Source organism: Sylvia atricapilla, chromosome 2 (assembly GCF_009819655.1).
Source record: "Sylvia atricapilla isolate bSylAtr1 chromosome 2, bSylAtr1.pri, whole genome shotgun sequence".
NCBI lineage: Eukaryota > Metazoa > Chordata > Aves > Passeriformes > Sylviidae > Sylvia > Sylvia atricapilla.
This window is the reverse complement of record NC_089141.1, coordinates 89390097-89415772: the sequence shown is the minus strand read 5'-3', so window position 1 is coordinate 89415772 and position 25676 is coordinate 89390097. Positions and strand designations below refer to the sequence as shown.

General features: G+C 42.6%; 1 protein-coding gene and 1 long non-coding RNA gene across 2 annotated transcripts; one reads left to right on the top strand and one right to left on the bottom strand.

Annotated features, from left to right (window-relative positions):
* Window positions 1-14627: 14627 nt before the first annotated feature.
* Window positions 14628-20709, bottom strand: LOC136357999 (titin homolog). Its single transcript, XM_066313753.1, has one exon. It carries the CDS (start codon window positions 20681-20683, stop codon window positions 16085-16087), a length of 4599 nt encoding a protein of 1532 aa, XP_066169850.1. The 5' UTR covers window positions 20684-20709; the 3' UTR covers window positions 14628-16084.
* Window positions 20710-25101: 4392 nt separating this feature from the next.
* On the top strand, window positions 25102-25585 carry LOC136374537 (uncharacterized). The gene is made up of 2 exons (XR_010745918.1): window positions 25102-25349; window positions 25447-25585. It is a non-coding gene; the product is annotated as an uncharacterized lncRNA (long non-coding RNA).
* Window positions 25586-25676: the final 91 nt, after the last annotated feature.

The following is a 25676-nucleotide window of genomic DNA, read 5'->3' as shown; positions in this document are numbered from 1 at the left end:
TTCCCCATCCCCTACACATTTTTCAAACTCACAGCCTGAAAGAAAAAGAAGATTTGTGAAAACATAAAACTGGGTTTGAGAGGAACAGTGAGTGAAGCTTCTTGGAACTGCAAGGTTACAGCAACAGCCATCAGTACAGACATGCCTCAGTATTTACATGGGATCAGGATATCAGCTGAAGTATCATGTTTTTAAATTGCTTTGGGAGGGAAGAAACTGTGATTGCAACATCTAGGATCAAATTATTGCTTTCTTCTGGCTTACTTTATCTGGTTACAAATTACATCACATGACTTATACTGGAGGAAAAATGTCATTCTCATTTTGTGTTTATTTGCAGGTAAGTGTTCCTAGTACTATGACAATTTGGTACATTGTCAAAATTGAAATAATTTAATTTTTCTTTTTTCATATTTCAGGTATTTCTGACACTGTTCTTTCCCATCTTAGAGTAACATATATATTAACATATATTCTGCTCATGAAATATATTACATGTGGCTGCTCTGTCTCTCACATGGCATGTCTTTGCTTATGTTACAAAAAGTAGAGGCAGGGGCTATACATTAAAGCAGGCCAGATCATAAATGTGAAGGTATAGTCACAGTTTTACTTCATATCTAGTACTCAGAGAAAATAAACGTGAAGGAATTGCAAGCAGAACAAAAGCAAGTTCAGCCTTCCATGTGGAAGAAGAAAAAAAATCTGCTCGTGCATTGGATATTGTGCAGAACAAGTCAGAATTTCTGCCCTGCACATTACAGGATCAATTATTGCTCACAGCAAAGTTGCAAATCTAGCATCTCTATGCAAGTTGAGAATCAAATGATCAGATACTAGGAAGATGGACACCTTGCTGAGGGCTTCAGATTTACCCAGTGCTTCAGAAAAGAAAAAAAGAAGAAAATAAAAGAAAATAAAAGGCAAAAAAAAAAAAAAGAGGGGACTCTTGGAAGTCCTCCTCTAGGGAGGACTCAGCTTTCAAAGTGCACACAGTATTCATGAACGTGACTGGGACTTATTCTGTGTGGAATAAGTTCTGTAGTTCTTTTGATTCACTGGCTGTGTTTTAGAGTACTGCTGTGTGGTTACTACAGGAGGTGGTCAGAGTTCACAGTGTGGGTTCTACATGAAACAAATACAGGATTAGCAAGGTGTTGTATTTCCCACAGCAATGATAGTATGTCCCTGACAATACCTTTCATATTCCCAGGAGTGAAAGCTAATGCTGGTCCTTGCAGTCAAGCTTATGTAGTGATAATAATCAGTACTTCAAAACCTCACAGTTGCTGTCAGGGGTCCTCACAAAGGGTCATTTGTAATGAAACAAAATACAGCTCTGGTGGACTGATTTCTGGGAAGAAGTAACAGTTAGATAACACATAAGAATCTATATCTGGCTGTAGCTTTTCAATGGTCTGATTTGCTGCTCCAGCACCCTTCAGAACCTTTTGGAAATACATCCTCTTGTGCACTTATTGGCAACTTGTATTCCCCTGACCCACAGAGTTACCTTCAGTTGTCTGGGTCCACCCTGCATTTAGCATTTCTTGCTAAACAATTTTGAATACCAGTGAAGTAACATCAAATAATATTTGAGAAATTTGCAGCAGATGATTGCAAGGATCAAAGCTGTGAAGACTAAAATATTGACAATAAGGACATGCAAGATGATTATCATTCTATTTTACCACTTGCCTTTAATTAAACTAAAAAACAGAGGCATCTTGGATGTCTTCCCTGAACATACATACTGAAATACAGTAATTGTGTTGATGGTCTGTACTATTAAAGATGGGTAAAGATGTTTAGAAGAGACAGAATCTATCTTTGACAAATGTGAAGAGAGATAAGGCAGGACACCACAGAGAACCACTGCATCAGGGTTTTTGCAGCTCTAATTTGAACATGACTATTTTTAGAAGACCCATTGTACATACCAGCAACACTAATGACTGCCAGATGACACAACCATGTTCCTAAAGCCAGTGACATCATGTGCAGCTCTCAGGATTTAACTAAGCATGTGTTTGGCAAATAGTAATAAAAAAAAATTCATTCTTTTTGTTTCCATCAAATTGAATTTTGCTTTTATTTTCCCTCTCTTTTCCTTTCAGTAATTAGTCCTGAGAGTCATTTTATAGCCTTTAGTTCTTACTATCTAGTGGAGTTAATGACTTTCCTACAAAATTCTGACTTTTTATGTTTTGTCTGTGTTATGGATGGAAACAATGATTTCCTGTTGCCTTCATTTTATTGCTATTCTGTGATCTTTCTAAGATTTTGGGAAGTAAATAATCCCTACAACAAAACCTGTCTCCCCCATTACTAAATGGTGAGAAAAGCAGAGAAGAAGACTGTAGTCTCTGACAAGAGACATGCAAACACATTTGCTACATTTGTAAGAGGGGCATCCTGAGCTGGCCCAGAATAAAGGAGTAATTGCAGGGCAAAATTCAGTCTGCCTTTGCCAAGGGCATCTTTCTTATCACTGTTTATTACTAGCAAGCTGTTCACTCCCAGATCTACCCACAGTCCTGAATGATAATGTTCATAAGTGATAAAGCAGCCTCATTAGAGAAGTTTCCGACTGGTTGTGGTGGCTGGGGAATGCAAGCTGGATGACAAGCAGCAGGGAGTCAGAGAGAGCACTTTGATCTATGCCTGCAGCAGAGTAACACCCAAAGAAATCACTGTGCAGACACTATCAGTGAATGTCAAAAGAGCCTTGAAGTAAATTATGGAGGATTTGATTGCTGATCTCAGCCAAATACCATCCAGACCTTGTCAGCTGTGGAAAATGGAAAGAAAGAGTCAGAACCTACAAAACGCAAGGGGTCCAATTAGGCAAAGCCACTTTGCTGTTGGTTCGTGCTCAGAGCAGGTACTGAGCCCACTGCAGACACAACATAGAATCATAGAATCTTAGTGTCACCAAAACCATGGAATCAAAGAAACTCTCCAGTACCATATTTTAAGTATTACAGAATCAAACATTACTTTATTCTGGTCAAGGTGTGCAATGGAAATCCTTCCATCCACACTTGACAGTAGTGTATCAGAATTTCTGTTGGTAATGACCTTTAAGATCATTAAGTCCAACCATTTAACCCAGCACTGCCAAATCCACCTTTTGCCATGAAGTGGCAGAACTTGGCAGAAATTTAGGGGGGGGGGGAGAAAGGGGTCTAAAAATGGCTTGTGTGAGGTGAAGAAACCAGTGCTCTTAGAGAGAGATTGCCAGTGTTGCAGTCTTCCTTTTGGTCTTGCACAACCACATCATCTAAATGACAACAGACCCTAGGATTATTTTTGTCCACAGTAATCTGGAAAAGCAGTTGAAGGATTTCCATCCTATAAAATATAAAAGTACACTCTGTGCCAAGTGGTGGTAGGGCTTTAAGACCATGATCTGGTACTCCTAAATCTCTGTAGCAACTTCATTTTCAACTGAGCTTGGAAGCCCTGTGTGCATTGGGAAAGGCAGAGGTAATGACATAAAATGTCTTGCAGCAAGGAAAGGAGATTTAGTCAGCCAAAATTACTGCGTTTTATCAGCCAAGAAGTGCTGTGTGTGCAAAGGGAATGCCCCCAGGCTGGTGAAATATGCTGTGGAGGTATTGTCTCTGCTCCCCTTAGCTTTGCCCACATGACTCACAAGCTGTTGTGGGGTCAAAGACAAGCTATTAAAATCTAGGGATGAAATAGATTCTTTGGATTGCTGGAGGGAGGAGTTACCAAGTGCTGCTCTTTGCCAGCAACATGCTCTTCTGGGCATAAATCAAGGTATCCTCTTTGTCACCACTGCCTTTGCTGTGCCTTTCCCCTTCCCTGGTACTGTAGGAAGCTTCCACACCTTTCTGTGCTGCACAGCTCCTCATTGTTATGGCAGCAGCCCCACAGCCCTGGGAGTTGGATGAGCAGAGGTAAATACATGGGCAAATACACTCATGGATATGTCCAAGTTCTTGCAAAACCCACCCATTCCCATGGGCAAGTAGGGGACAGTGGTGGCAATGGCAGAGCAAGAGGAGGTTGGTGTTTGTACAAGGTTTTGGATGGGGCTGCATTACAGAACACAGCTCTCATGGTCTTGTGGCTTGTAGAGATGAAGATAATGGCAGAACACCCTGGTGCAAATACAACAGGCCTGGCTTGTTTGCTGTGCATTTGTGGTCTGTTAGCTGAGCACCAGATATCCTTCTGCCATGCTGGAAATGTTGGAGAGGATGCTGCTACCTGCTTTGTAGCAGTAGCACCAGCTGCCTGTCCCTTGTGCTGTCCAGGGCTCCAAGGTGCAGAGGACTCAGCCTTCCTTACCAGGTTCCTCCTGCAGCTGGTGTGGTGGCAGAGGGGAAAATCCCAAGGTGTCTAAGGATAAGTGGCTACTGCCCACTAGAGCACAGGAGGGATGGAAATGCTTTCTCTGCTTGCTCCCTACAGTGTTTTAGTTATTTGAGCACCCAGTTGTCACCAAAATCGAGATCTCCTGCCAAAATGCAGTATACGTGTGCATCTGTGTAGCTGATCAAAATAGCGTGTTCAAAACAATGGAGTTTTTTAATGTCTATGACTGTTTTCTTAAAAAAAAAAATAGCAGCGAACCTTCAGAATGGAAAGATTACTATGTTACTGAAAACTCTGTTTTTAGGGATTTCCCAGGAATTGATGAGCAGCTGCATGTTGGAAAGAAATTCTTTCTCATAGGGCTCTTGAGAGAGCTCAGGAGTCTTTATTGAACAATAACTGGAAAATTTGACCCAGAGAGCAAGTTCTCTAATATTTCTTGGAAACACATGATGCATGTTCCAGTCTCATTTTGTAGCCCTTGAACAAGACAGAAATGTAATGCGAAAAGTAGAAAAATGGAAAGGAAGAGAGGGAAGCCAACAATAGGAAATGCATGTGTCACAGGATGAGCTTAGCAGAGTTTCCATGTGAGCAGTGAAGGAAAAATGTATATTCTTTTGTCTATTAAAAGTACTCTTTGCAATATCTTATTTTTACTTTTGTGAAGCATTCATAATTTTTCTTTTGTGAATTGGTGAAGGAATACAGATGAGTTTTAAACACAAACATGGATTTTGAAAAAATAGATATGAAACCCATATTTTCCTACAAAAATGGGGGGCCCAGTGGGGCCCAGACCCAAAATTTTTGAATTCTGAAGAATTTAACTCATTGTGGCACAGAGATCAGTAACACTGCACGTCATTGCTTAAGCCTTAAACTTGGACCTTCCTGTGAGACCTTTGGAGTCAGTCAGTATGGGTATATTTTAATTCATGTCTGTGTATTACTGAAAAAGACTGTAGGGGGGACCAGAAAATTGATCAGATGATCATCACGTAATGTTGCTTCACCTCCTGGAAGAGCAGTCTTAGTGATTTTGTGCTGTGGACTGTGGCTGCTGAAGTGAGTAGTAAAGATCCCTATTTCCATTACAAAGAGTAATGTTTAATGATCAGCTGAAGCATTGATATCACCTTCTTCCTTCACGCCTGGTAGACAGCTGGTCATGCACACAAAATGAAGCATTGTAGGAGAACTGTTGGGCAGGGTGAAGACTTAACTCTCTTAGGTATCATCTTCAGAATTTGTTTTCGAGACTCCCTTAAGGATGCAGGGCTTTTCCTTGGCAGCAAAAAGACACATCTCCACATGGCAAACTCGCCATCTGCAGGCCAGTGAGACAACTCGCCAGGGACGGGGAGAAAACAGCTCCACAAGCTCAGGGACACTCTGCTTATGGGTTTCTTCCTCTTTTGTGCCCCTTTTAACAAAAGGAAATCGCTCTCTGGGTGTTATCCCGAAGAAGTTTAGAGTGTCTGTCCGTAGAGCTTAATCCTATCCCGGTGGATTGCTTAAAAATGTGTGGAAAAAAATTAGACTTGATGGTCTTCTGCAGCAGGCTTCTCCTATCCTTATTAACTCATGTCTGGTCTGAGCTGCAAGGAGAGAGCACGGCTGCCCAGCCCAGACCTTAACACCCTTCCCCAGCTACTGCAAATCAGCAGTGTTTCATCCCATGAAACACGGTTTTGATTAGAACACAATGTTTCATAAGTATATTTTTGCCATGAGAACATGTTTTATTTTTAAAGATACTAAAACATAGTGTTTCAGGAAGTTTGAGCTTTCTTTGTCAGGCTTGAAGAATATTACTGGAATGCATTTTTCTATTTGTAATAAATCTTAAGGAGGATATTTACCTTATTTCAGTGGTTATTTTGTAGTGCTCTTGAATGTCAGTTGCATCCAATTAACCATAGAAAGTAAAAACCTAAAGAAAATGTTTTATTTTCATAATAATGTTTCCATTCAGCCCTCAAAAGAACCCAAGAGGAAATCGAAGCCACTTCGGCTTTCCCCTATTTTGAATAAAAAACTATCTCTAAGCTGAGATGATTTTTCATTTAAACCTGGGTTTCTAAAGAAGAATGCATAAAGAAGGACCTAATTTTTCAATTTCTATTTGGCTAGAGTTGGGCACTGGCAGTATACATTGGAGACCAGTGTCCACTTATTTTTAAAAAAATATTTAAAGAAGACTGAACCAAATTTTTAATTCAAAGCTAAGCCTCAGTATTAGCTTGTTTGAAAGGGAGGCACCCAGAGGTTGTACCTCTCTCACGTATCTGCTTCCAGGTGAATTCTGAAAACAGGGGACTGAAGTTAATAGAGAATAGTATTCAGACTGAGTTTTCACATTGCCTGGAAACATCAGGTGAGCTCTTGGCTGCAGTCAGAAGGGTGGTACATTTCCATACATACACTTGCTGCAGACTGCCATGACCCAAAGAGCTTCAGTGTATGGAGACATGATGAGGGGAAGAGTCATTCATTCCCCTTACACAGGGGGAGAAGCAAGGCATAGACCAAGGTTGATTCTTTTGACATCAGAAAGCCTTACTGCACTGGGGGGACAAAATCAAGACTCAGCTGTATTTTCATTATGTTTTCTTAGGACCCCATTGGGTTTAAGTATTTGATTTCATGGGGTCCTTAAACAAGTCTGTTTCTTTTAATTCTTAGTGACATTCACCTTCATACATGCTCCTTCTGGAAATTGTGTTCCCACACAGTTTACACACACTCTTTGTACCTTTTTCAAACATGGGTTGTATAGTCTGTGAAGAAAAACACCAGAGGACATCAGAAGCCCCTGAGCAACTGCTGGCATTGGTTTGGGTAAAAACAGAGGAGTGGTAACTCAGCTAAACCTAAAGCTGAAAAAGTGCTGCCTTTGTAGGGGGTTGCTCTGATGACTTGTGTGCTCACATGGGCTCTGTTCACTCTCCACCACACTTGTCTTACTCAGTATCACCTGTGTATGTCTCCTGGAGAAATAGCACTGAAGAAGCTGAAGGGGAGGTGAGGATTAGTGGTGGGGGTTTTGGGAAGGAGTCAGATGCACGATGGTGAATGGTCCTGGTTTCCCTGTGCTGCTCACATCCAGGCAGTGGCTCCAGGCTGGGTGGCTGCTGCAGCCTGCCCACAGCTGTGACCTCAGCTCCCTGCTGCATGTGAAGTACATCTTCTGTTTTTCAAGCAGGATGCATGGATAGATTAATTACTGATGCTTTCACAGACAATTTGTGACAAGAAAGAACAGAACTGGACTTGGCTCCTCCAGAATATCTTCATATGGGGCAGGGGGAACCCTCAGCAAGATCCTTCACTGGCATTTGTGGGAGCAGAACACAGGCTCAGAGCAAGTGTTGGGGGTGTCCCCAGGGTTTGTTTCTCACAGACTAGCCCCAGGTTTGCCCAAATGCTCTGGCTGAGCAGCAGGCAGGGCTGGAATGCTTGCTGGTCACACTGGACTACTCGGTGGGTAACCATATGTCCATGTTAAAAGGTTCAGTTTTGCTGTTCTGGGGAGGACAGCATATGGCAATGTCAACAGTAATAGCTGTTTTCCTCAAAGGCTGTAGGCAAAGGAGTAGCTGCCTGAGGCCTTTCCACAGTTCTAACATGCTGATTTGGTCACCAGATTACTGACCTCTTCTTGAGGTCAGCCTTGAACCACAGGTAGCCAAAACTGATCCTGCCCTGCCACAGCATGGGGTTTGTTTCAGGTGTGCATTTAAAACTGCCCTCACCAAGCAAAGGCAGGGCAGGCAGTCATGCCAGGCTGTGCAGCCCTGGCCAGCCACCCCTCTCTATGGGCAGCATAGGAGGAAGTTGGTCCAACCAACCCAATCCTCAGGCCATTACTGCTCCTGTTTCAGTGGCCAGAGTCACCTCCCTGACACACAGTTTTCCCATTGCTCATGTCTGAGGAGCTAGCAGGGGAAAGGCAGCAGGAAGCAAGCTGCAGAAAATGTAGTTTGCTGAGTTCTTTTCAAAGCCATGCCATTTGCGTAAATAATGTTCCATAGCTTCTACCTGCTCCCAGCTATCACATGAAATCTGGCATGTGTCAGCTCTCTTGGGCTTAAGGAAAACAGTTTTTATACTGATGAGACATTTACAGGTGCTGATTGTCTTTATTTCTCATGCTCCTTCCTTAATAACGAAAGAATGAATACAAGGTTATTTTATATGCTTTTACTATTTTAATCTTCTCAACACAGAAATAAGACTCAGTCGTATAAATAAGGAGCCCTCTGAGGAGAAAAACAGTCTAATTGAGAAATCTGTATGGCATGACAATGATACAGACTTTCTTGTCACATGATGTGTGTAATTCAAATGAGTTAATAAAGAAGATGCCTTTTGGAGATTTCTGGTCTTCTGCAATAATGTCCTGGAGCTTGGAGACAGTTAAAGTTGAGACGTGGTGGGACCTTATTTGGGTGTTGGACCATTGCTGCCTGCACTATTCCCATCCCTGAGAATGAAAGATCTCAGTAACTGGGTTTGCAATCCAGAGCTGCCTTTTGATTATCCATTGTACTGGTAGGAATCCCAAGGGACACAAGGATTTCACTCTGGTGGTATAATTTGACTTCACTTCAAGTTGACTTCAAGTTATTTCTTGAGAAGGATGGATTTGCTCTGAAGTGTCCAAAAGGCTTCTCTCTTTGATTCCTTCTGGAAGTCTTGGGAAGTACAATGATGGGAAAGACTCACCTACTATTTCGACTGCATCTCAACCAGCAACTGGAGCAAATGGTGTTGTGCAGGTCAAAATGGTGTTCAGCCTGCAGAAAGTGGTTGACATTCTTGGTGGAAAAAGCAAATGTAGCTGCATTCACCTACGGGGCTGCAAGGACCTGGCCATCCCTGCACACCAATTCTTTTGTTTACATGCTTTTCTTTTGTAGGTGCAGGGGCAAGTAGGTGCCTATGAAACTCTCCTGTACTTCCAGAATCTGGGGCACTTTGTTTAGAAGGGGCTTTGGTGGCCTAACATGAGGTATCTTATGAAAGAATCTTGATTTTCAGAGAGCAAATGCTGAGCACTTTCCCCAAAAATCAGATCTGTGATAAGCTGCCCCTTTTTGGATATTTGGGGTCGCTATCATTTTTTTAAAAGAGAGCCCATGACAGCTATTTGGTGGCTTTTTGAGGATAACCAGCTTAGTGCATTATAGATTTTTATGGTTTTATTTCCTAGTGATTTTTCCCTCTGGCAGTACATTTCTGCTGTTGCATGACAAAAACCATTAAGAGCCTGCTGTAGTGGTTGTTTGTCAAATGAAAATCCCACCATTTTACACAGTTGTTTTTGCACCCTACAACTAAGGACACATGGAGGTTACTACCAAGTGCAGTACCAGGAGGTGTGTAGCAATTCCCTAAACTGTTTCAGGTCGTTCAGGTCATAAAAGGTAAAATACTGACCTGCTGATTCTTTGGTTATTCAGTATATAAAAAGTTTTTTAGTTAGCAGGAAAGAAGATATCTAGAAAGCTCCCCCCCACCCCCGCTACTTTTCCTAAATTCTCATCGAGGAATGAAAAATATTTAAATTCTGTAAAAAGATGTTTATAGAAATGAAAAGGAGAAATAAAGGTCACAGGACCTAATATATTTTGGAAACCACTATTGTGAGTGCAATAGTTAAACCCGTTTTGCTGACAATACATATCCCTGTGCTCATTTCTCAGGTAACAGAGATTTACTTTAGTGTTCCAGAGAAACCCCCTGCCCCAAAATCTGTAAGGATCCCAGATATTACTTGTCAGGTTTCTCTGATCAACCAGACAAACTTCTTTTGGGTGGTGTCCATAGTGGCACAGAAATAACAGAAGAAATGTTTCCCTAAATTTTCCTACTATTCCTGGCACTATTTTTCCTCTGCTTTCGCCACTGTTTGCCTGCACCCTGCTTTCCAAGTTGAACCGTTAGGTGGGGCATTTCTACTGTCAGCAGCCTAGATTTCATCTGCAGCATCTTGTGCCTGGGACAGATGCTGAACAGCCCTGTGTGCTGGGATATGAGGTCTCTCCTGTTATCTTTAGTGCTTTCTTATTTTATCAGCTCTATTGACATTCAAAATAGTACTAAGGGGGAAACCTGAGCAAAATGATACACCTTAAGGTCTTGGTTTCCATCTTTTTTGTCTTGTGTGATGTGTTGAAGTTTATCCAACTGCAGGAGATGCTGATCAATTACTAAGTTATACAGTTCATAGTCAAAAGTGTGCACTCGTTCATGTTCTTTTAATTTCATTTGAGCAGTTTGGAATCAGACAGCACTACCAGGACAACCATTTCTTACTGGTTTCAATGTCTGGGTAAAAGCAGCGACGTATTTCTTGACACTGCAGTGGACTAGTCATGTCTCATGATACAGCACTGGCCTCTGTTCTTCCATGGGGTAAACCTTCACAGGGTTTGGGCTTCTTTTTCTGGGAATAGCTATGCTTTTGTCCCTTTTTAAATTTGAAAAATAGAAAAAAAATCAATGAGGAGCTTTCTGTTTTACAGACACAGTACTCGTCCAGCATGGCTGAGCAGCCCTTTCTGAACTGGGGCGAGAGGGAGCTCTCCCAGCACCTGAAGTCCCAGAAATATAGGCATCACTTTCACTTCATGAAACCTTTGGAGAAAGTGATGGTCTCTTTGCAACTCCGGGATTCTGAGGCCTGGGTTTGTCCCAGCCAGCCCCGAGTGCCTTAAGCAAGGACTACATTGCTGCAGGAGATGGAGGGACAGAGGGCATCCAGAGGGCAGCTGAACTTGTTCTGAGTTTGAGGACCTGGAAAGGGCCCCAAAGGCAGAGGTTTGTCCTTCAGTCAGAAATGTGGGAGGGTGAATGGGGCTGCTGGAGATGGTGGGTGCTTGTCCAGCACTGTGAAGGGGACTGTACTATCACACTGATGTGCCAAGTCCAAGATTGACTATCCAAATTACCCCAGACCAATCCTTTGGGGATTTCTGTATTACTAAGCCCATGTGCCAGGTGTCCTGTCTAGAAGAATGGCTAGGGGAGATTTGATTATGGCCTAATTAGAGAGGTCATAAAAAGCTTGAAGGACTTTGCTGATGGCTGGTACTGGGAGCCTGCCTGGCTTCTCTGTTGCCTCAATCTTTATGCAGAACGAACTACTGAGCCCCTTCAGACCTGCTTCTGCAGATGGGATCCTTCAGGTACCCAAGCTCCAGCTCAGAGTTTGGACTCCCCTTAAACGCCTCTTTTATTCAGGGTTTCATAAACTTCTGGAAAGCTTCACTTTGGAGACTCCAAAGCAATGGACTATGCCTGAGGCAATAATTGTCAGTAATTTTGCCTAGTCTCCTTCAAAAAATCTCTTTCCATGAGAGTCTAATTCCATAAGAATATGAAATTTCAAAATGTGTCACCATAGAGGGGGAAACTTGAAAAACCTTGTCTACCTGGGCTTTGGGGTTTTTTTATATTCCCTGTTCCCTGGTTGTGATTGTGTATCTGTGTCTATAGCTAAGCCAGGGCTTTAAAGAATCATTACTAAAAACATTCCTGCTACATTTAGTGTAGGCTAAGGATTTAATTCTTCCAGTGACCTTGAGAGATGCTTGCCTTGAGAACTGTGTATTAGTAAAACAGAGAGCTGTAGTATGGAAAAGGAACAGAACTGCACAGAATTACACCCTTTGTAATCAAAAAAGCAAAAGAGATGTGTTGGCAGATGCCTCAAAAGTTTCTGTTATTAGATCACACAAATTGAAACAGCAGCTGGGAGGGTTCCATTCACTGCCTCTCCTGTGATGGAGTGGGAGATGTCCCTAAAGGATAGCAGGGGGAGAAGGCCTCTGCTCCTGGGGGTAAAAAATTTGTGAAGGACTACTGGACACTGGGAATGAAACTGAATTCAAGCCTGGCCATTTGCACACCTGTCACCATTTGCATAGATTAATATATCACTCCTCAAACTCTTTTTCTTTCTGAACTACTAATTTATGGCATTTCTTTGCTTATCACCAGCGTTAAATTTCCTGCCCACGTGGTCTGGAGTGACTTGTTTACTGCAAGGAACACCAGTCTTCTACTGCTCCATCACCACTGGAATTTTTATGGTCTTGCTCTCCTCTTTCCTGAAGGATTAAATGTGGTAACTCTCAGAATGAACTGATTTCCTTAAGTGAGGCTTTTACCCATAAGGATGCATTTCATGCAAATCTATGTCAGGTTTTAAGTGTACTTTGGGGACGGTCATTTGACTTGGATGGATGTTTTATTTTACCAGCAGAGATTAAGGCATGCAACAACATAAAAGTTGACCCTCACAAGATGACTCTGCCTAGCTTGCCCTGACCACAGGATGATGCATCTTAGTCTGCTAATGTTGCATCTCTATTGAGAAAAGCAAACAAGGCAGGTGTAAACTGAAAGACTTAAGGGCTTCCTGGTGCCCAAGGACAAGCTCTGCTGGGAAACACCTGTTTAACATTTGTCTAAGTTTCTGGCAAAGATAAGAACGCCTTCAGTTTGTTACGGAGTAGAAATATTTCCAGGTGCAAATAAGGGGCAATGTGGCCCCCCAACTTCTTTTAAAAGGTTAGCCAAAGAATAAATGAGATGGCTTCTAGCTGGAATAATTAACTTCTAACAAGATTAATTAAAACTCCCTCTATGAGAAGGTGGCCTGTCTAGTGGATAAGGGAAAGGCTGTGTGTGTTGTCTAACTAGACCTTAATAAAGCTTTTGACCCTGTTTTCCATAGCATTGACCTGGAGGAATTTGCTGCTCATGGCTAGGATGGGTGAACTGTTTGCTGGGTAAAAAACAGATGGATGGTCAGGCCCAGAGGGTGATGGTGAATGGAGTTGCATCCATCTCATGTCTGGTCACCTGTGATGTTCCCCAGGGCTCAGAACTGGGTCCAGTCCTGTTTAATACCTTTACCAATGATGTGGATGAGGGGATTGAGCCTGCTATCAGTCAGTTCACAGGCACCACCAAGCTGGGTGGGAGTGCTGATCTGCTGGAGGGCAGGAAGGCTCTGCAGAGGGATCTGGGCAGGTTGGATCAATGGGCTGAGATCAGTGGTGTGAGGTCCACCAAGGCAAAGTGCTGGGTGCTGCCTTTGGGTCACAGTAACCCCAGGCAGCGCTACAGGGCAGGGAGGCTGGAAAGGTGCCTGGAAGAAAAGGACCTGGGGCTGAACATGAGCCAGAGTGTGCCCAGGTGGCCAAGAAGGCCAGTGGCAGCCTGACCTGTCTCAGCAATTGTGTGGCCAGCAGCACCAGGGCAGGGATTGTCCTCCTCTGCTCAGCACTGGTAAGGCCACACCAGTGATCTCCTGTGCTAACTTTTGGGCTTTTTGCTACAGGAAGGACATTGAAGGGCTGGAGTGTGTCCAGAGAAGGGCAATGGAGCTGGTGAAGGGTCTGGAGCACAAGTCTGATGAGGACCTGCTGAGGGTGTTTGGCCTGGAGAAGAGGAAACTGAGGAGAGACATCCTCACTCTCAACAACTACTTGAAAGGAGGTTGAAGTGAGGTTTGTGTTGGTCTCCTCTGCCAGGTAACAAGCAAAGACCAGAGGAGATGGTCTCAAGTTCTGCTGCAGGAGGTTTAGACCGGATATTAGGATTACTTCCTTCATCAAAATCAGTGTCAGGCATTGGCACAGGCTGCCCAGGTGGTGGTGTCACCTTCCTTGCAAGTGTTAAAAAAATATGTAGATGTGATGCTTAGGGCCATGGTTTAGTGGTGGTTTGGTGGTGCTGGGCAATGGGTGGAAACAATAGTCTTAGAAGTCTTTCTCAACCACAACAATTCTATGATTCTGTGATTTTCCTGTGCAGGCAGAAGAAGCCAGCTAATAGAGAATTTATTATCTCAGTCTGGTGCAAATGCTTTATGCTGTTTCATTTCACATTTGTTTTCTCAAATGTGAAATGAAATAACAGACAATAAAAAGTAAATTATGCTTTTTGTTTAGCACAAAGTGGCCTTTATAGTTGCTTATAAAATTTTGTGGGCAAAGTAAACACCTGTGTCTAAGGGCAGTGTTGTATCTCCAATAGAATCTATTTTAATTTTTAAGGACTGACTGCTGTGATATACAAATAAAATTTTCATTTTGTGACCCTCTACATGCCAGAAGGCCTAATTCTTAGCAGGTTGGGAAGGAAAAGGAAGTCAAAGTTTAAGCCTCTTCAGTGGCCAGGAGACCCGATGCTCACGTTCCCACTCCCTCCCAGCAATGTCGCTGACTGGCCCAGCCCAGTTGTCATGTATGTGACTCGTGTGCACTGTGCTGGCAAATGGGTTTGATCTCAGCCTGCTGCCAGCCTGTCCTTGTCCTCAGTCTTGATGGCAGTGAGTGGAGGCATTCTGCCAACCTGGGCTTGAGGAACAGCCAGCCCTCAGCTGCAGAGTGTGGTCATGGAGAGCATCATAAAAATGGAAGGGAATTCACTACCACGGGGAAGGAGGGCCTTGTTTGTATGAGCCCTTTCTCCTGCTGAAGTTGAGTCCTTAGGATATGCCTTTAGGGTTCCTCCACAGTAAGTTTTAATATGAATGTGCAGTTACAATGCTATGCTAAATTCGTGTATGGGAGAGTTGGCACTGTGAGACGTTCTGTCTGTCACAGCTTTACTAAGACACCCCAGGCAGCAACCCTGCCCTCATGTCTCCAAAACAACATTCATCACACAAACCTTTTGCAGAAGATGCTATTATTGTAAACACAAAAATTCTTACCCCGTTAGCTGGATTCAGTAACACTGGCTGCTTTTTACTGCTCTGTTTCACATTGCATTGTAAAATAAAAACTCCCTAAGACTTTAAATGTGAGCTGAGGCACCTGCCTCATGTCTGTGTGCCCCAGCATTTGGAATGGGACAGATGTCCCAGGGAAAGCTGAACCGTTATGTCAGAGTGTTGAGAGCCTCTGGCTTACCTTGTCCTCATGGCCTTTCAGTGTTGAGCTTTTTTGAGCTCTTACACTTCCTGCATATTCATTTGCAGTAATTAAGAACCCCTTGAAATGGTGCACCTTTACAACAATAATGCATACAGTGTGTGTGGCCAAATAGCTTCAGAGGAGGTTCAATCACAATTTTTCTTGTATTAATATTAATGAGGCTGACCATTTGCATTTGTGGTAAATCCCCTTATAGCATCAATGTCCTTTGAGGATTTTTCTGCAGATAAATGAAGCATTCCCCTCCTTCCCTCACTACTGCTAACAGTGTCACTCAGTGCAGCAATAGATCAACAGTTCCTGTTAATCTGTGAAAAGGCAGAGCTTAGAACAAGTGTTTTTTGACATAATTAAAGCTACACTGCCTACCACTATTTCTGGAAGAAGTACTAGCAGAGTTTCATTAGAACAAGTAAATAGAAGTAAGAGTTTAGCCTGAACAGTTGTCTTTGTTACAAACAAAGCACATTAGTTAGCAAGGAGAATCTGAAGTAGGGCTGAATTCATGATGATCTCAAAGCCCTTCTCATATTTAATTTATAAACTGATGATTAATTCAGTGATTAGCTAATTCACTTGCAGTGATTAATTTAATTCATGTCTTCAGGCTAATGTTTAAGAAAGAAAAAAACCCTAGTTCTGATAGATGCACATCAATCTCCTTGTGATTAAAAAATGATAATATAATGCCCTGGAGAAAAAAGGAGAAAAGAAAGATCAAGTGAATTGGTAGCATGATCTGTTGTAAGTTCTTGCCTAAGCTGTAGCTGTAATTTTTAGCTGTGATGTTTAAATGTGTCAGTTACTCTAATGATCAATGGTTTGAAAGCTGAATCTAAGGATCCTTCACCGTAGCTTTCCACCGTGTATTTGGAGAATGGTGTTGCTTTAGAGCAGTCCTCCAGCTCTGCTTTTTTCTCACTTGTTTTGCCAGCTGCCTGCCCGCTCCCCCCGCTTTCAGCAGCACCTTTCTCATGCCTCACCAAAGTCTTTGACGAGAGTGCTTTGTACTTCTTAAATCCAGGCTGCTTTTTTCTGTTTCCAGTAGGATTTACCTCATCTTTTGATGCAACGTGTAATGATGAGGATGATTTGGGGGATTTCTCTGTATTAGACAAACTGGTCTCTTTTGGGATGGCACTGCTTTTACAGTTTATGTCATTGCTTGGCAATGGAGCTTGATAGCTTCTGAAGTCATTCACAGGGTCCTCCTCTCCTGGGCCATCATTGATCTCCCTCTCTGATTGAGCTGAAGAGCCTAGCTGGTATTTCTCTCTTCTCTCAGGTTCACTCTTCTTTTCTGGACTACCAGTTTTATATGTGGGTTTTTCATCATGTGGTGGTGGCAAATGCTCCTTTTTGGCTGTGGCATTATTTTCTTGATACTTCAAGGGCAAATTTGAGTGTGGGGACTGGCACATCCCAGAAGCTGGATCTTTGCTTTTATCTTTTACAGCATTTGCATCAGGCTTTCTAAAACTTTCGGATACAGTTTGTGGTTTTTCTCCTCCTGGAATATTTTTCTCAGGCTTCAGTGATTTACTTGAAGGAGGCAATGGATGGTGCCCAGAACCTTGGTATTTATCTTTCTCTTTCATAGCCTTTTCTTCAGGTGACCTGGTGTCCTCTTCTGCTGGTGTCTTTTGCTTCCTCTCTCCTGAAGTGCTTTTTTCTTGAGGCTTTGGCACTTCTTTTGAAGAAGGCAGCTTCTCAGAATTTGGATCACCATCCTTTTCTTTTACAGAATTAGTACCAGGCTTCTTAAAACCTGAAGACTCTGATGGTTTTTGCTTTTGTTCTGGAGTAATTTTTTCTTGAGGCTTAACCAGTGTTTCTGGTGGTACTGATGGATACTTCCTGGAACTTAGAAGTTGGTCTTTCTCTTTTGCAGCATTTGTACCAGGTGTCAGAAAATCTTCAGATTGCATTTGCTGTTTGTCTCCTGGAATATTTTCCTCATGCATTTCTGATTTTCTTGATGGAGGTAGCTGGTGCTTCCCAGAAAACTGCTGCTCAATATCTTCTTTTACTACCTGTGTTTCAGGTGGTCCAGAGTCTTCCACTGCTGGTGTCTTTTGCTTCCTCTCTCCTGAAGAGCTTCTGTCTTGAGAATTTGGCACTTTGTTTGAAGAAGGTGACTGGAACTTCTCAGAGGTATGTTTAATCTCTTTTTCGTCTGGCTCAGTTTCAGGCTTTACAGGGTCACCTGGTGACATCTGTTTCTGTGTGTCTAGAGCGGTATTGTTCTCGTCAGCCATCTTATTGTCCTGCCTTGCCATATTTCTTGGTGGCATTGAATAATTGTTGAAGTCTAACTTAATGTCTTCTAGCCCTTCATGGTCATTTGAACGTTTCATTGGCTCATCTGATGAGTCCAGGTGGCTTTTCTTATTATTGCAATTGATGTTTTCATCTCCTGTCATATCATGTTTGTGTTTCACAAAATCTCTTGGAGATGCTAGATGCTCCAAACTCTGTCCAGTATTTTTCATTCCTTGAATGTTGCTATCATGCTCTGATGAAGGTAACTGGGATGTTTGAGGATTATGAGCATCATTTTCCTTTGAAGAGTTATTATCATGGTCCACAGTATCATTTGGTGTGAATACTTTTTCCTGTTCAAATTTATGCAAGACATTTTTCTCTTCTTTCTCCTCTGTCTCCATCCTATCACTTTCATGCTTCATGTCACCATCTGAGGAGAAGAGCTTATCCCTTGTGTGTTCAGATATTTTATTTCCACTACTTGGGTCCTTCTTTTGGTCTGAGACCAATTCAGTTGATGAAGGAATTGGGTTCTCTTCTAGCATATCACATCCTTGCTTTTTGGTATCATCTAATATTGGTATTTGGCTCTTCCCCAGGGGTAATAGGGAATTTCCTTCTAGTGTGGCTTTGTTTTCATGTTTTCCTGTCTTTTTGGTTGAATGTGAAACACAGTTCTCAAGTTTCTGACATGCATTTGTCTCTTTGTCTGTAGAGCTTTCATTTCCTGTTGCATGATCTGGGAATAGTGCTTGGTTCTTAAAATCACATATAGTTCTTTTCTCCCCTGTTGTGTCATTCCCACAATCTGTCAGCTCATCTGAAGGGGGATGTTGATGCTTCTCACAGCCATGGCTGTCATACTCATGTTCCACAGCACCAGTTCCCTGTCCCACCAGACCAATAGGTTGAAGTGCTGGAGGATTTCTATGAGTGTGATGGATACTTTGTCCTGCAATCCCACTCATTGATATTGGTAAAGGGGTTGACAAGTGTGACTGCCATGCCTCAGAGTCAGGCCAGGGCATCTCATCAGTAGTGTCCTCTTCGTGCTCAATGAAAGATTCAGATGGCTTGTGGCAAGTCTCCAGGTCAGTTAAGGAACTCCTTTGCAGGGCTTGATTGTTTGAGTGATTCAGCACTTCACTTGATAAAGATAATTTGTCCTTCTCAAAATCTTCTGAAACAAAGCAACTGTGCTTCACAAGGTCACCTGGCAAAGGGCTTTGTGTCTTTTCCAGAGGAGAAGAGGTGTCTTCTTCTTCTGCAGCACCAGGCTTTGGCTCCAGGCTCTCATTTGAGGAGAGTGTAGATTTGTTCTGATTTGCATCTGGAACTGGCATGTCCCCACTGGAAACATTAAAGTTATTTTGTGAGCTAAAATTCATTGGAGGAGGCTGAGGCTGCATGGTTTTTAATACATTATGCATTTGGCTGTTGTGTGTCTTATTCTCCTCCTCTATATTTGGGACATCACTAAATTTTTTGCTAGAAGACATTTTGTCTTCACTGTGAAATGTTGTTTCTTTTTTGGCTTCCTTAGAACATTTGCCTCTTAATTCCAGTGCTTCTATTGGTGGCTTTGTGCCAGAAGCTGGTATTAAGACAGTTAGCCGTTGATCATCCATTGAAGGCTCAACTTCACAAGATGCTGAAAATTTTGGAGAGTAAAATGGCAGAAGGTTTTCCAGTACTTTCTGCTCTGGAAAACATTTTTGGTCTGCAAAGAAAGGATCCTTTTCTGGCTTTGTGAGCTCTGTCTCATCTTCATCTGAACTGCACACATACAGAGATATTTCAGGAATCTCTCCTGATTTAGTATCCTGAGGACTTTGTTCATAGGATCCTTCAGCCGTGCTAGAGTCAGGTAAGTCAGAAGATGGGCTGTCTTCCTTTACATCTTGCAGAGCATTGGTAATTCCCAATAGTGAAGATGTGTCAGGCCCAGCTGCCATGTTAGTCCTGTCACAATCTAGACCACCTTTGGGTAAGGGGGGAATGCAGTCTGCAAGAGCTTTCTTTTTATGAGTAGTTGAAGAGTTATCTAGAACAGGGTGAAAGTCGGGTCCCTGTTTTGTGGAATCTATTTTAACCTCAGCATAGTCCATTGCATCTGACATGGCTTCTGGCGCCACCAGTAACTTTTCTTTGTCCTCTCTGTCCTGTGCTGCATTTGCCAGTGTTGTGCTCTCTCCGTGGTCTCTGTTGGATCCCTCCTTTTCCTTCAGTAGTGTGCCATGACCAAAAGGCTGCTCTGTGGCATTATTTTTCGACCAGCTCCAAGGATGGTTAATTTTGGTAGCCATGCTAAGTCTGGGCACTGGCACCATGGAGCACACTAAATTTTGGGACTGTGGGCTCTTTATACCGGTGGCTGTCATTGCTGCCATGCGCAACACTCTGACCTCAGGCTTATGAATAGTTTTTCTGCTGGGGAAGATTTTAGTCTTTCTCTCACCTTTGCGCAAGAGTGATGCTTTCACCTCTGCAGCTGAGCAGAGTGTGCTTTGTTCAAACTGCTCCTTCAGTTTGGAAAAGACTGAATTCCTGTTGACAATTTTTGGTAAACTGCTGTTTGCTCCCTTCTTTTTCCAGCTGGGAGACTTCTCCTTTGCTTCTTTTTCTTCAGCAGCTAAAAATTTCTTCAGGATGTCCTTCACTGTGTTTTTTCCAGTCACAGTACTCCACCTTGCCCTCTCAGTGGGTGCTGTGTCTGTGTCCTCGTCCAGCGCTTTTCCATCTCCCTTCCTGTCTCTACCTCTGTCCAGCTTGTTACCAGCCCTGCTCAACCCCATCTTCTCTTTAATGACCAGTTTGCCAACTTCTCTTCTCTTCTTGGTGTACGGCTCACGATTGTTGTTCAGGAACCTGGACCGCAAGAGCTGAAATCTGGTTGGATACTGAACCCTAACTGGATCTGGACATGGCTGGTTAGAGCTCACCTGGTTTTCTTTACCTTCTGCCCATTTTGTCCTCTTGTTGCTGATCTGTGGATCTCCAGCTGTGAGCTCGGTGACATATAGTAGCAGGCTGCTGAGAACAGCAAAGGCTCCTTCCTCTGTTGCCATCCTATTGAGCTTCTTCTTCAGCATCAGAGGGTCTATAAGCATCGTATCTCCACAGAATGGTGCGCTTCTGGTGCTGTGCAAGAGAAAACATAAACGTCTTTTCAAGATGTCAACATTGTCACTACCTTCTTACTTTGCTTTAATGGCATGCTGCTACGCATGAAATGGAAAAATAAACCCACTGAAATTTAGAACTTCTCAGGAGAGTTGATGTTAGTGGCCTGTTAAAAAGCATGCAAAGTGCTCAACAAGCTTCATGAGGCATGGTGTAGCAGGAGTGTCAGGACTTCACATCGTCCCACACAGCACTGTTAGCTCTTTCTTTCATCTTTTGTGGGCAGTGGAAGCACTTAGGGAAGCAAGCAATGCTAGTCGGGGTCCTTGCATCTCCTCTGTGCCACTAGTCCTTCATTTAGAATTACCATGTCCTAAAGTGAGAACACCACTGAAGGTACTTTCCTGCTAGGTAAAGTGTAGGCAAAGATAATTATGATGAGATTGCAGCTAGCAGGAAATCATGGTTCTCTCTCTGCTTTATAACCACTAAAACAAAATATCAGGGCTGAGGGGACCAAATGTGCTACTGATGGTTTTTGCTATTGGTACAGTTTAGAAGTCAATAGATACTTCCCCAGAATTAAAAAAACCCACAACAGGGTTGCTGTTATTTGCTTTTTGATAGCATTCAAATCCCACATCAGCACTATGCTCTTAAATCTGCTTCGTGAAGGCTATCGCCACAGCAACAACCCTGGCAATGTCCCTGACTACAACCTCTCTTAATCTGGAAGAAGAGGGATGGTATGTTGGATCCTTGCTTGTTTGAAGAATCAGGCCCTTGGACAGCTGGGGATTTAGGCGATGCCTTAATTGGTGTGGATCTGTTACTAAATAAAATACTGAACTCAACACAAAAGCTGGAGCTTAAAGTCAATAACAATAGATGGGTCTAGGAGGGAAAAATCATGAGGTGTCAGATTTCTGACACCATGAAAAGCTGGAAGGTTACTTCACCGTGCAGTGAAATAGCTTCATGCACAGAATGCAGCCGGCATACCCACAGGGGATTAATTTTTATATGCAGAAGTGGAATAAAAAATTCTTTAAATTAAGTCCACTTGTAGAAAATGAAGAAAGGCTGCAAAGAGGCTCATGTTTTAGGGAGTGTCAAGCTCTGAAGGTTGGGGAGGCCCAGCTGTGTCCCAGCAGTCTCTGAAAGAAACTGGACCCGGCCCCCCAGTGCAATATTATGGAGGCTATTTGCAAAGTGAGGGGCTGGTCCTTGTCCAGTTGGGTTGTGACATTTGGATTCCACTTGGCTGCATTTCAAGTGCACATATTGAAAATTACATCCCTCAGCAGAGGATGCACTTGCCATCTTGAATGGAAGAAGGTCTATTTATAATGACTTTGTAGGTATTTTTAAAGGGCCAATAAAAGAAAAAAGCCTGACAACTGGCCCATGTCTAACATGACAAACAATACCTCGTAGGTTTTGATAGGGAATAACCACATTTCAGGTGGTATCATCCACCCTTTCCATTACCAAATTGACCACAGCCAAGGAGGCAAAGCTTCTATATTACATCAAGCGGCACATTCGTCCCAACAATGGGAATTTTCAGAATAAAGAAAGAACCAGAATTCAGAGTATAATTGGCTAAAAATATCCAGGTTCATTCCCTCTCCTAGCAAGTCTGCTGAAATTTTAGCTGCAAGCCTGCCATCCCTCCCTTCCCTAACTAGTGCCTGGTGTATTCAGAAAAACATGTTGGGCCATCAACCAATGTGCTTTAGGGTCATCTCTGATCTTTCAGAACAGCAGTGGAACCAGATGCTCTGCTTATCCCTCGCTTCTGGACTGCTTTACATGCTATAAATGACCACAGTAAAATAAAGAATAGTCTTACTTTCAGCATAACAAAACTACTGTTGATTGTGAAGGGAAGATCAGACCCTCTCTGCTAGGAATATTCACAATAATTAATCATGTATGAGCTATAAAATTCAAACAACTTCGTTAAAATATACTATGAGTGAGCTCTATTCAGGGAGTTCCCTTTCCATGTTAGAGTGTTATTACAGGATGCCATCTGAAATGTAGCATTTGTGGGAATACTCCATTCCATGTCAATACCAAGACATGTTGCATGGGTTGAGTGTTTGATCCATATTCACCAGCCAGCGGCAGAAAATGAACAAACAGCTATGGCACCTATTTAGGGCATCTGCAGTTCCTCCACGATGACGTCACCTGCAAATGACCATCGTGACCATGTAAATCTGAAAGGCACTCTGTGCAAGGGCAGTGGTACAATGACACTGAATTCTGAGACCATCACAGAAAATGGAGGTAGTAATGAGTCTGCTTTAACCTGATGTTTGGAAAACACCATGGTTTCCTAAGTAAGAGGCTTCTCGTATTTGGGAGCATGACTGTCATTCTCAATGGGCCAAATCATCATGCCTAATTTTTCCTTACTGTCTTTTCCCAAATTGCATCCTGCTGTTCTTAAACTATGTCATCTATCAATGAAATATAGTCACCTCTGTATCAACTATAGTCAGTCAATTCTCATCCATTGGGAGTATCCAGACAGGTAGTCTCCATGCACAGGGGGAACCCTGGCCCAGCAAAATTCACTTCCCAGCACTGTGAGCTATGCTATATGACAAGGGAGATACTTGGGCTCCTCCCTGATCCTGCAAAATGGCCTAAAACGTACTTTGTCTTCCTCACCCCTCTCTTCCTCTGGAGATGCTGGTTTCAACTCCTTTCAATGAGCTGCTGGTTTATAGAAACGCTGCTGCATGGTTTTCAGTGTCTGGAAGACAGACTACTTGGACTTGCAGAGGAGGCAAGGCCACCTTCAAAAGTTTCCTGTCTTCTTGGCCCACAAATAATAAGGATGCATAAGACAGGCTGCTTAGTTACTTATTTATAGGTTCTTTGGGGACACTTATCATAGGCAGCATCAGAGTGGCAACAGCCTAATATGCTAATGGGCAGCAGTGCAATCCTATCCTGGCCAGCCTGTCCCAGAGAAACCTCTGCAGTGGACCTGAGCTGCCAAGGCAAAGGGAGAGGAGCTGGCACTCTCTCCCAGACCTGCCTGTTGCCTCCTGCACCAGTGCACTTCTGCCTTTCCATTCTGTTAGGGGCCCAGATGCTGCTGACTAGCACAGCATGGTGGCATCCCATGGCATTTGCTAAAAGCATGAAAGTATAAACCCAAGATTTTCTGGTTTAGTGTCGCTGGTGTGGAAAAGAGAAGGCCCTGTCTTCTGATCCTGAATTTCATGTTAAATATCTGATCACCATTTCAGACACTCTGGCAGCCCAAAGGACTGGCTGTTGCAGAGACAGCAGCAGAAGGAAGCAGCACTATGGAGGCCTCATCAAAAAACAAGAAATAAACTGAAAAACACTGCCCAACCTGCAAAAGCTGTCTGAGATCAATGGATTGGTCTGTTGGTAGGCTCTGGGGAAATGGCCATGAGCTGGAGTGTGTCAAGTGCTGCATTCATAACCTCCCTCATCCCTGGGCATCCCATCACTACCTGGCTCTGTGTGCTGTTTGGTCCAACAACCTGCCCCTAGATGAGGAAGGCAACCAGGAGCAGCTCTGCCCACTCAAAACACTGCACAGGCCTTTTGAGTGTGTTCAGTGAAATGATGGCCAAGGTACCGCTCACTCCAACAGCTGCAGAAATGGCTCTTTATAGGTTCAGTCTTTTTTTTTTTTTTTTTTAATGAGATTCTCTTACTGATCCCTGAAACACAGCTTGGTCCTGCCCAGGTAGGATAGAAGGTAAAGTGGGAAAAATTATGAATGCTCTTAATATTTGATGGTGATTATTTTTTTTCTAAACAAAGAAGAAAAGGCAAAGTACTAGAGAAAGTCCTACCTTATGCAGAATATGTTCTTCTCTCTTCTCTACTGCTGAATTATAACAGGAGTGCTAGAGGCATCCTAAACTAGAAGCAATGTTTTCAGAAAGTCTTGGTATTCTCTGGCACCAAAAGCTACTGACACAATTGCTGCTTTTGGTTTAACACATCTCCAAAGCAAACAAGAAAGCACCTTGCAAAGCTGCTGAGAGAAAACATGCTAAAACAACAGTGGGAGAGGTAACACATAAAACCGAAAACCTTTTCATACAGACATTGTCATGCAGGCTGCTATTCCTACTGACAGGCATCACCTGCTCCTGTGTCTGTCACATAACATCCCAGTGATGATCCCAGCAATGGCTTACATGGAAAAAGGCGTAGGAAAGTACTCATGTATTTTTAGCTATCTTTTTAAAACACAGTTCAGCAGCTGGAGAAAGACAGGAGAAACCAACACCACGTAGGCAATCACACACGGTGAAAATTAGAAGGTATTACATGGACCTCACTTTCTGAATTTCTAAGGTAAAAATGAAGTTAAACGTGGGAACAAATTCTGAGCTCACTTCTGCGTTATTTCATTGAGGATTCCGTATTAGTGCCTATGCTGCTCTTGGGGGCATTAGGATCTCCTTCATCAAGGCCTACTGTTTGCATTGTTTGTGGTACACAGCTTTTACCCAATTGCAATTTGCTGGTTTTCTTGAAAAATGAGAAAGTAAAAGAAAAAGGAAAAATGAAAAGAAGGAAAAAAAGGGAAAGGCAAAGGAAAAAGAAGGAAAAGAAAGGGCAAGAAAAACAAATTTTTAAAAAGTAAAAAGAAAAAAAGAAAAAAAGAAAAAGAAAAAAGGAAAGAAAAAAGAAAAAGAAAAAAGAAAAAAGAAAAAAGAAAAAAGAAAAAAGAAAAAAGAAAAAAGGAAAGAAAAAAGAAAAAAGAAAAAAGAAAAAAGAAAAAAGAAAAAAGAAAAAAGAAAAAATAAAAAAAGAAAAAAGAAAAAAGAAAAAAAGAAAAAAAGAAAAAAAGAAAAAAAGGAAATGTTGAAGAAGAACTTGGAGAGGTGAGGTGAGATGAAGGAAAAGTAAAAAAGACAAAAGATAATAAAGGGAAGGGGGAAAAAGGAAAAAGGTAAAGCAGTTGTA